Raw genomic sequence first — 12457 nt, forward strand, 5'->3', positions numbered from 1 at the left:
ACATGCTTTCCAACTGTTAAGGCATGAATCCTAAGTGGTACATTTTTGGGGTTCACTTCTGGTTTTCTGAAAGGTGAGACTATCTCCCAAATGTTTGCACCTATAGTAGAACGTGCTTTAGAGTCAATACCAAGCAGTAGAAATACCCATTACAACTCTTTTTCTTGTAGGTCTGTGTAGAAGTAACAATTCTGTTTTTTCTTTTTCTTTTTCTTTTTCTTTTTTTTTTTTTTTTGTTTTTAAGACAGGGTTTCTCTGTGCAGCTTTGGCTGTCCTGTAGACCAACCATGACATTAAAGGTGTGCACCACCACTGCTCAGCATAGAGGTCCCAATTCTTAAAGCATCACCCATCCCTTCCATCTGCAACTTGCTGCCATTCAGTCTACTTAAATTCAGTCCCCCTTACATTAGTTTCCCCTCCATAAGTGCTCAATCCCATCCTAAAGTGTTTTACTTCTTTCTGGTGCTGTAATTATCTGGTATGTCTTGACTCCTCCCTTGTAGTAACTCAGTTCTCAGTCTTCTTACACACAATTTTCCATGTAAAGACCTGAGACTATTGGCTCCAATGATGGATGAAGCCAACTACTAGGCTATGTCTTGCTTGGCCAGTTTGCTGAAAGCAAAGCTTCCTCTCTCTCCTCTTTGCTCCCCTTTCCTATGTCTCTATACCTACCTGTTCCTTCAAAGTCTACTCTATAATTGCTCCACAGAAGACTATCTATGGTTATACACTGAATCAGTCCACCCCTGCATAGATTCTAATCTATCCCCTTGCCTCTGCTACAGACCAGGACCCATTCTCTCTCAGAACTGCTTCCACAGCTTTGTGCATGCTCTCACTGCCTGACTTCTCTGTGTGCCTGTACCTGCACGTGCATACCCTACACTCTGCCATACAGAAGCATCTGTCATTCTCATATGTAATGGACTTTCATAGCCTGGTCCATGAGCAAACACAGTGTCCTCTCCCTTGGAATATCTTATTCACATTTATATTCCTAGTGGCTAGGATGGTGCCTGGCATATGACATGAAGGCTGCAAATGTTGACGAATGCATAATTGGTTGTGTGTGGCAAAATACAACACATGGTATGGCTTGGTTTCCTTTCTGCCGTGTGGGGGAGATGGGCAGAAGAAATCAAAGGTCTGTCCTGGAAGGAGAGCTCAGGATCCCACCAGAGAAGAAAGAACCTGGATTGTCAGAGCTTTAGGGAGGAGGTCATTTTTGAAGCTGTGTAAACTGGGAGCAGAATCTAGTGATGATATTAAAGTCACATGTCTAAGAGAGAAGCTTTAGTATTACCAAATGTTTATGTACCTGTTAGCTGAAAATGAAAGCAAATCTCACTCGTGACAGAAAGAGGCATACGATTATGTTATCATAGGCAACACCAGTTCTCTCCATCAAATACTGATACTTCCAGAGAGTAGAGATGGCAAATGCCACTGAGACTATTATTCTATGGAAGTGGACGTTTATTCTGGAAAGCCACCATCTGCTTGATTCGGGGTGAACTCCTCTTAATGGGCATATTGCATATGGTGAAGGAACCTTTTCCCTGAAACAAGTTATCTGACCAGAATGAAAGCCCTTGGCTCAAAAGGTTGTAGAAACTTCTATCAGCAGACCACAGTTTCATTTTGGAATTTTTAGTTGGCTTGGGAACTGTAAACATAACATGTGGCAAGCTTCCCGCTTACTGTGCTCTAGGCACAGGAACAGGCCCTGCTTGCCTGTGAGCAATAGAAGAGGCAGATGGTAGGTGAGCTGGCTCTCACTACTCAGTGGTACAGTGGCCACAGGATGAAGGCATGCTTGGCAGATTTAATTCAGCCCACTGAGGAGGTTACAGGAAAGCCTACAAGACACAAAAGGCTGAGCACCATTAGGGGGTGCTTTCTACACACAGCCCTACTGTGTTCACATTTTTTTTAATGGGAGACAATGATATTTTTTCAGTCCTCTATGTGACTTTCCCACACAGTTCCAACTGTTTGATCAATTAGCCAAGAGAACTTCATATAGGAACTCCTTTGATATTGACCCTAAGCTAGATTTACTGCTAAAAAACAAAACAAAAAAAGCCCCAAAGGCAAATTTGTTCGGGCAGTGCTTCCAATTCCCAATTAATTAGAAGTGCATTTTTTTTAACATTGTAGAGTCGAATTGACACTTAACTGTCCACATTTCTGCTATTAGTTAAAATGTACATGAAAATGGATCCCAATCAAGTTTATTCTAAGGAAGTTAAGTATCAATCAACTGGGGAGAGAATGGGGTGGTAGAAATAACTAAGTGATTTCACGGGCTCTCTGCTTTGGCTATCATCAGGCTCAGCGTGGGTCAGTGTGCAGTCACTACACAAGAAGGCAAGTGCTCCCACCTAAGGATTTACAAAGGTCTGGATAAACCACATGGCCTTTGTTCACAAAATGGCCATTTGGACACCTAGAAAGTGAGTGACATTGAGATAAAACGAGCAGCTTGTCAATGTTTGATTTCACAACTATAATCTACATATTAGACGCAAAACAAGGACACAGGGTGGATATTTAAAAAAGCCTGGGTGACAAGGAAATTCTTATTGCTCAACTCTGTGCCTTGCATCTCAAGGGAACAGGTATCAGTAATTCTTTCTCTGATATTTGGTCTTTAAGTGAAGTTTTCTTCTAGGGCAGCAGACACAAGCTGCTTCCTTCCTTAATGAGTCTGAGCTCACACCGATACAGTTGTGCTAAGGGATATATTGCCTGACTTTAGGGGAAAAACAATAACAACAAAAAAAACCACACACACACACACACACACACACACACACACACACACACACCTACCAATGCCAGATATTTGGAGCCAGAGTTCCTCAATATGTACTGGGGATTTCAGGCAGGGCTTCAGGGCCACATGGCTTGGGCAGCTGGACATGAGAACCTGTTTCCTCAATGACTAAGATGTCATAAAAGCTGAGAGGTTACATTCTTCTTCCAAAGCAGAACTTGCTTTGAATGTAGAAAGAAAGTAGCAGTGAGTGACCACAGAGCCATGAGCAACCAAAGAACCCTATCAAACCCTTCCTTAGCTGCATTACTCCCTTGTAGTAGCCAATCATTTACTCTGCAAACTACCCCAGATGGAAAGGGATTACAGAGTGACCCAGGTTTCTCTGCCTATCAGTGCTTCCTTGCTCAGCAGCAAACTAACAGTGGAGATGGCTGCTAGAATACACATACAAGAAGAACAAACCATGTACAGGTAAAACTGTTTTGTGCAGTGTTTTTTACTAAGAACAAAACATATGCACACATGAGCTATGGAATATGAATTGCAAAATTCCATTGATTCTGGATGATGAGTTGAGAGCTTATAGATTTGCTATCAAGTTAGTATTATATAATTTAGAATGATAAAAAAAATCAATGCCAAAAATTTAAAATTTAACACTCCTTTACTTTGAGTGATGATAAATAGAAATCATTGGAAGGCCGCAGAAAAATGGATAGTGCTTTATACTTCAGGACCTTTCAAGGCGTTTTCTCCTCTCGTAAAGAGGAGCACCACATATTCGGTCCTCATTGGTCAGGTTAAGCCACTGGCACTGATCAAGACACATCCAAGGGGTCTGCACAGGCTTGTAGGGTGTGGTGGCACCTACACCCCTTGCCTACCCACTGTCTACTGGGCAGCCCTGGCTGGACCCTCTAGCATGCTGGGCTAAGATGAGAACTCGGAGGTGCATGCAAGCTGGAAGTCTGAGAAGCTTATTTGGAGGTCACCTAGAATGCCATTCCTACCATGGCTGACTTTTTGGTCCATCACAGGCAACCTGTTAGATCTGAACATGTACAGGATTCATGCAATATATATGTACCGCCCCCCACTCCCCACCCCCTAGAGCACTGAATCTTGGGTCCTCTGCCCAGAATGTCACCTACGCTTCTGAAGACAGTTTCCTTCTCATTCTCCAATCTCTGCTTTAGAGAGGGCCCCCTTATCCTGATTCTTGTTCACCCCAACTCTCAGTTTCACTTGTTCTCAGAAGAGAGGGGAACCAGTCAGCTTGAGCACTCCTTAGGTTTCATTTCTAAAATGTGTGCACAAGGACTTGGCTCCTGGATCCCTGCTGTGCTGCGGTAGCCCTAGCTTCTAGCATGGAGTTGGCAGACAGTCCAGGAACTGTTTGTTTGGTAAATGAAGAAATGCAATTAGCACTCAGAATTAGGACTGGTTAGAATATTCAGTGTTTTTCAGAATTCAACTATATGAATATATGAAGCAGTGAATTCCAGTATCAGCTATGACACTGAAGTAGTCCAGATGTTCCCCAGAGCACTCTGAGGACTTCAACGTTCTAGTGAACATTACGGGAGCAGCTGACACAGGCATCTGGATATAGTTGTAAAACTTAGTGAGGACTTCTTTTCTCCCTCCCATTTCCTCATTTTGATTATATTCCTTATTTCTGACCAGAGTATTAACAGTTCTGCAGACAGAAACAGTCACTGTATGATCACAAAGTTTTTCTCACATGACTACATCTGGATAAAAATTTGTTTATATCATCTGATTTACTGTTTTAGATTAATAACAAATTAATTAAAGAATATATAGAAGAGAAAAGTATTTCAAACTTTATAATGATCAATATAATAGGTCTTGTTATTATTTTTTTCCTCCTTTTAATATTAAGTTGTCCTCTAGGATGTCAAATCATCTATTTTGTGAGCTATTTTTGGGTACTGGCACCCACAGTCATGATATGATTTCCTTGAGGTTTTTAAGGAGATACTGATCGTTATCTTTCCAACTTTTAAAAATACTGTTTTCCCTAAATCTGACTGATCCAAAGGTACCTAGTTACCATTCAGCAAAATGGCAAAGCATTTATGTTGTGATGTGCTTGATAAGTGGAGAGGGTGGCAGGATTAAAAACAAAAACAAAAACAAAACAAAACACAGTGGACTTCTACAAAATAGGAAGCTCTTGTTTTCAAAGGACTTTTGTTGCCTTGGTCCAGCATCCTTGACAGACAGGTGTCTAGCTCATCCCAGCTCATATGTCAACTGACAGATCAGTTGTTGGATAGGTCTTTTTCATTTTTGTCAAGAAGTTCCTATAAGCTGCAGTTTGTGTGAAATAAAAACTCCATGCTGGAAGAGAAAGTGGCAGCAGCTATAGATTATGTCTGGGGTGTTTTGGAAGTCTCTGAGTGCTACCTCCAAACACTCCCCACCAGCCTGGACAAAGAGGGAGAGTGTGCTGGAGGGAATAATGCAGCCTGGCCCCAGGGGAGGGACCAGATGGGACCTAATAGCTCTTTTCTACTACTAATTTCTATGATAATTTTAAGTTGCCACATGGCATATGTATTTTTAAAATCTAAAGTCAGGATATTAGTCAACCGAATGACCAATATTTTAATGAAAGGTATGTCACAAACTGTATCTCTTTACACATTATTTTTCACTCTCCATCTACCCACTAATAATACATCACTTATAATTAGGCTGGGAGAAGTCTATGGAGAGAGGTCAAATAGAATGTGTTTTTAATCATTATCAATAGCAATCAGAAACAAAGAAATTCTAAGTTTTATTAGGAAGTCAGATGGTTTTTATAGTGGTTTTACGACATCACTCATCTTAATCTTTTTCTTTTCTTATAGTTAGAGATCACATGTGAATTTAAGGATACACATGCCAATTAATGTTTGAAAGAAAAATTAGAAACATGAAATTTCTTCTGTTTTCAGAGATGAGGTCAGGGATTAAAAGAAGAAATATTAATGATTGGAGAAAATTACAAAAAAAAATTTCTTTCCACTCTTACTGATGAATCCAGATACAACTTGTTTCAGGGACTCCCTTCGCTCTCCTCTCTGCTAGGTGTAATTTCTCCTTCCTTCATTGTAGTTGGATCATTCAGAACTCTGCATTTCTCAGGTATGGTGAACAGTTTCTTGTTTATTAGTCATTTCATTTGCTTTTGCTTTGTGGTGCTCTGAATGAGACTTGCAATGATTTGCTCAATATTCCTCTTTCTACACAGCGGAATGTGACTCGAGATAGAAAAAAAGACTGACTCTGGGGAAAACCCCAGAAGCCATGAGCTTGAACATCATGACAGTCACAGCCTCTCAGACAGACTCGTGAACAAACTAGGAAAACAAATTCTATATTCAATGCAGCATAATATCACTGTATTTCATAGAAATCAACAAACAGCACCACAGCCTGGGCCTGAAGCCCACTTACCTCTCCTGAAAGCTTGCCAGGAATCTTACCCTGGGGACGGTTAATAAGTTACATATGTACAGCAAAAAGATACAAGCTCTGATAGAGTGGGATGAGGCACTTCACCGCTCTGCTGGCATTGATGCACGTGGCACAGATAAGGCTTGGCAGCAGCTTCCTACTCACGATGGCTCCATCGAACAGAGGCCCAAAGAACGGAACCTAGGATTCATAACAGAAAAACTATGTTCAGACCCAGCAACAGTTAGGGCAGAGATTGGAGAACTGATGCTCTATGTGAAAAGACTGGGGATGAATACACAGGCTGTCACCCAGAGCAAGTTGAGAGCTTTCAAGTCAATGAGCACAGCATTGTCCCACCAGGCTTTTCCACGAGGACTTTCTATAAGGCCTTTTAAATGGCAAATTATGAAGTTTCCCCCTACTATCCTGCACTGTCATTCACAGAAGTGGCATTATTCTTTCTACATGCCTATGCCATGGTACAATGCATGGCCCACAGATGTACTTCCTGCCACTCTCCTATTAACAGTCTTCATTTTCTTAATTTTCCATCCTCTGCTTCCAAGATCCTGCATCATCCTCACTCCCTTCTGCTTTTAAGAGAGGCTTGGTTTTCTTTTGCTAGATCCATTTCCATCATATGGGCAAACCATAGTGTTCATGGATGTCTTTTTTGGATTTCTTTCTTTGCTCTTCCTTTCCCCTCTATTAGAACTTCATTAATTCTACTCACTAACATGGAGGCTGTCAGCTCTGTGAGATTTGGAACTGGATCTGGCTAGTAACTCTTATATACACCTACAATTTCTCTTGATTTTTCATTAATTTGCACAATATTTATTATGATAGACCTTTTATTCTAATCTATTCACTAAAGGGGCATGTGAAGAACACACACACACACACACACACACACACACACACACACAAAATTTCTGCTATAGCCTAACTCCAAGTTTATTACAGATTTCAGAAAACAAACAGTTAAACATATACAGTATATGATGTGTAAAATAAAAGATAATGCAGAGAGGAGCAAAGGACTTTTGGGTGGATGTGTATCTCCAATTTTATTGAAATGAGAGGGAGGGCTTTAATGAAAGATGTTTCATGGCAACGCTACAGGAGATGGAGGAATGGACCAGGAGAGATGAGGACCATGGGTGGAAGGACATTCCATGAAGATCAACAGGTGTCCAGCTTGTGACAGGAACGGAACTGGCGTGTTTAAGCAAAGGCAGGAATCACAGTTGCCAGAGCCACATTATTAAAGGAAAGACCAGGAGGAAGAGAAGTCAGGAAGGAAACAAGAAGAGCTTTGTAAGAAATTGTAAGAATCCTCAATTTCTACTCTAAGGAAGACAGAAGCCTTCTAGAGGGTTTTAGAGAAGTGGAGAACACCATCTAACTTACATTTGTGTGTATGTGGTATGTACACATGTTTGTGCATATACGTACATGTGCACATGAGTGTGTACGCATGTAGAGACCAGAGATGGACATTGGGTATCTTCCTCAGTCACTCTCCACCTCATTTTGTGGAGACAGGGTCTCTCACTGAACCTGACGCTCAATTAGCAATAACAGTAAGTAAAAGTGGAGTCACAATGATTCAGGTCAGTAGTCCCAACAACTTGAGAGGCTTAGGTGGAGGACCATGAGTTAAAAGCTAGTCTGGGCAATATTGTCAATATATTTCAGAAAACTCCACACATTCCACATGTATAGAGAGAACAACTCTAACAAAAGATGTGCAAGACATATATGCGGTGGGATGTTCTGTATGCTTTGAATATGTGTTGCTCTGATTGGTTGATAAATAAAATACTGATTGGCCAGTAGCCAGGCAGGAAGTATAGGCAGGATAAGCAGACAAGGAGAATTCTGGGAAGAGGAAGGCTGAGTCAGGAGACGCAAGCCTGCTGTCCAGGAAGCAGCATGTAATGGCACACAGGTAAAGCCATTGAACATGTGGCAACATACAGATTAACAGAAATGGGCTGAGTTTAAGTGTAAGAGCTAGTCAGTAGTGAGTATGAGCTAATGGCTGAGCAGTTTTAGTTAATGTAAGCATCTGTGTGATTATTTTATAAAAGGCTGTGGGACTGTGGGTGAGAGATTTGTCCTGACCGTGAGCCAGGTGGGACACAAAAAAACTTGAGCTACACATATATACTTAAAATACCCAAGAGGGGTAACATAAATTCATGGAAACCTGAATAAATTCAAAGTACAATCTTCATGGGCTGGAAGTTTCAATACTGTTTAAGATGTCAACTCTTCTGGAATCAAGATTTAGATTCTAACACAAACTCAACTAAAATTCGGGTAGACATATATTAGGTACTTTTAAATTCATACAGAAATAGAAAGATAGAAATTAGCTATGACGGTAATGAGATGATTTATATTATTTGACTTCAAGGAATAATATAAAATTACAGTAATTAAGATATCAGAACAGTGGTATCAGGATAGATAAATTGACAAAACAAAATATACTGCCAGAGAATAGAGCCACACATTTACAGCAACTATTTGACAATAAGGCACCACATTAATTTTATTAGGAAAAGGAAGTTTATTTCAATAAAGACTCTGGAACAACTGGATAGCCATATGAAAAACTGAACCCTGACCTCCATTTCATCACATACACAAAATGAGCTGGGTTACAGACAGAAATATTAACACTAATCCTACAAAGGGGATGACAAGATGGTTCAGTGGGGAAGGGCCCTTGCTGCCAAGTCTGATGACCAGAGTTGACATCCAAAACACACCCTAGATTTCTGCAAGTTTTCCTCTCACTTCCATGAATGTGCCATGGCATGCCCAACACACACACACAAATAATAAAATTAAAAATAAAAAAAACCCCTAAAACTTTGAAAAGAAACATAAAAAATCTTTACAACAGTGGATAGACAAAAACTTATTAGGGCACAGAAGGCATTGATCATAAGAAAAACAGAAAATAAACTCACCCATCTTATTGGGATAGAGATTTCCATCACTCATGAATATGTTTCCAAATCTTTCAACAGAATACCAGGGAAACAATTAAACAGTGTGCCAGAATAATAGAACATCATGACCAAGCTAGATACATCACAAGAAGGTATGTGTGAGTCTTCATTAAAAATTAATGTGACGCCAGGCGGTGGTGGCGCACGCCTTTAATCCCAGCACTTGGGAGGCAGAGCCAGGCGGATCTCTGTGAGTTTGAGGCCAGCCTGGGCTACCAAGTGAGTTCCAGGAAAGGCGCAAAGCTACACAGAGAAACCCTGTCTCGAAAAACAAAAACAAAAAAAACCCAAAAAAACAAAAATTAATGTGTATGCTTAAAAAACATTAATGTATTAAATGAGAAAAGTAAGACGATCATTTCAGAAGATGGTTTTAAAATAAGTTTCATTAAATTTGAATTCTATTTATAAAAATTTCTTAGCTATCGAATAAAAAGGAACTTGTTAGGCATTTGAGTATCGTCACTCTTATGGCCTGCTGCTCGTGTATTCTGTCCTGCTTTATAGCTGTGCTTTGAATAGTTTCCTTGCTACTTTGCAGGACAAAAACAAAAAACCAAAAACAATTTGCACTACCCATCTACTAAACTATGGCAATAGTGAGCCACTGAAAGGTTGCTATGTGAGAGTGAATGGGAGAAGAACTTTTCATTAGTGAGTTTGGCCAGGAGAGGAGAGAAAGAAAGGGGGTGTGTGGATATTATGAGTTGGAAGGAAATAATCAAAACTGTTATTATTTTAATTGTTAGATTATTATATGATTATGTAGTATAATTATAATAAAGGGCCTATGGGAAATGGTCAATCAAAACTAGATGTCAATAGATAAAGAATGGACTCACGAAACTACTTTTCTATCCTCAGCAACAACTGTTCAGAAAAGAAAATGATAGCATATATTATCATGATTATTCTAACATCATAAAATATGGACTTCAGAAATCTTGTAGGTCATACAGAGAAAAGAAAAATCACAAAACCTTCATAGAAGGAATCTAAGCAAATGAGATGATCGAGCTCTCTTGCGTAGATCTGCTCTATCTGACAAGAAGACTCACCATCACTATCACTTCCTCTTACAGATTCATTCAAGGACTCAATGCGGTGCATGGTACAGAGATGACAGAGGTTAAGGGAAGTAAAGACATTCCTTAGGAAGAATGGGGTAGGGGCTTGCTTCAGTTGTAGGAAAGCATGCCCTAAACTGTAGCATAAGACAAGATACTAGAGCAGTTCACACAGGACCCATGGAGCCAAAGGGAGGAGTCACACTTTCTTTTGCTGTATGATGATCACTGCAAACTCATTTATGGAGCTACTTGGGACCTATGACCCTGTGAGGTGGTGATGCTGACACCATGCATCTAGAAAGTACAGCCCAAACTAATTTATACCCTTCAGGCTGGGGTGCAGAGCAGGACATTTTCACATCCAAGTTCTCTTACTGGCCAGCTGTGAACACACAGGCAGCTTTTTGCTGAGAAGTAGTGATTCCGAAGTTCATGGCACCTGTTAACACTGTCAAGCACATTGGCCTAAGGGTGTATCCAGCTAGCTAGGGCGAGGACAATATTTTGGACAAATCCTCATTGGATATATAAGAACTAATCCCCAAGGACTCAGTTGGAACATTTTGATGCTTCCAACCAGAGCTGGGCAAACGCTTCACAGACAACTCTGAGCTTTTAGAACCAGCCTATTGCCAGTATGGGCTTACTGAGATCCAGTCCATGATGAAAACTTCCTTCTTTCCTAGTTGGCCAGTTATACATCCCAACGCTGCAGGCATTGCACTCATAACAAAAACATGGCCATGATTTTTGTGTCTGGCTTTTTGGCACTGACTTTATCATGCAAGAAGACAGTAATGGAATACAAAGGTTTTAGATTTGTTTCTGCTGAACATATTTGTCTTTCATGTGGATACAGGATGGATACTCTGAAGCACACAAAAATGAGAAAATCTTCATTTTTATACATCTACACACAGAGGCTGCAAATGTAATTTTTAGGTGGTCCTTGAAAGTTAGGTGGTCAGAGACTAAAATGGCAAAGTCAGGTAGAGGGAGACTACACGCTATTATACTAGGAGCATACCTGCTTACAGCACAGAATGATGGGTGTAAAGAAAGGATCTGAGAGGTTAAGAGCAACTGCCATAATGAGCACAATCGTTATGAAGCAGTAAGCGTATGGTAAGGGTCACTGCAACTGTGAATTTGGAAATAACTTTAGATTTAGAGATTAAGTAGGGAGGCTATTAAGAGCATCTGCATGTGAGGGGAAAGGGGCACACGGAGAGTTGTCAGCGGCTTGACAGACCAAAACAGCTTTCCCCATAAATGCTTGGTCAAGAATAACTCCCTGCTCCCCACAAATGAGGTTCCAGCTGCTCTAAAGGAGAATGCTTCATCTAGACTTAAACAGAACATTCAGGGGGTTGATTAGACTACAAATAATGTGTTTTCCCACATTTCTCACCAATCTTCTAAGAAAACCTAAAACTAAAAGTACTAATGAACAATCATGAAAGGATCATATACCATTTGGGGAATAAAGAAGTATCATATCAGGATATGAGAGGCCAAAAGGGTGAAGTAGCTTCTAGGTAAGCAGATGCAGACCAAAGGCTGGCCCTGCTCTAGGGATGCGCAATGGTAGGACACCGTCCAGGGCTTCCTGGTACAACTGGAACACACCACCTGTAAGTACCTCTCTACCTCTGAGAGCTACGACTCAGTATCTCGTCACAGCTTTCCCCTTGGGGAAGTCCACAATCCCACAAGAATTATGAACTTTTGAAAGGGTGTATTTGCATTTCCGTGTCTATATGTGAGTTACTGAAGTGAGAGCTAGAAAAATCAATTAAAAAGTTAGTATTAGAAGACAATTTTTCTGTTTGGGAAAAAACAATAAAAATTGTGGAAAGTACAACATGTTATATGTGCAGCACTTTTCATATGCTCTGTGATTCAGTGTAGGATGTGGCAAGGGGAAACAGAGATGTCTTCAAGAGAATACAGCTCTCTTTAGGGGAAACTCTCTAAGGATTGCGCTGCTCAAGATATGGTTCGTTGAATTTGTGCTAGTTTCCTGAAAGATGAGAGAACACAGATTTAAACTATTTTGCAGAGCCTGGGGTAAATACAGTAAATAATTTCCAAGT

At 40.4% G+C, this 12457-nt stretch overlaps 1 protein-coding gene across 2 annotated transcripts in view; it reads right to left on the reverse strand.

Annotated features, from left to right (window-relative positions):
• The window catches only part of Ralgapa2 (Ral GTPase activating protein catalytic subunit alpha 2), a 275792-nt gene that overhangs the window by 66312 nt on the left and 197023 nt on the right, over positions 1 to 12457 (reverse strand). For both annotated transcript variants that reach the window (XM_059261570.1, XM_059261569.1), the window contains exon 37: positions 6333 to 6460. In XM_059261570.1, the coding sequence (XP_059117553.1) occupies positions 6333 to 6460 (128 nt within the window). The remainder of the gene's footprint in view (positions 1 to 6332; positions 6461 to 12457) is intronic.

This window comes from Peromyscus eremicus, chromosome 4, assembly GCF_949786415.1.
Source record: "Peromyscus eremicus chromosome 4, PerEre_H2_v1, whole genome shotgun sequence".
In the NCBI taxonomy this organism is placed as follows: domain Eukaryota; kingdom Metazoa; phylum Chordata; class Mammalia; order Rodentia; family Cricetidae; genus Peromyscus; species Peromyscus eremicus.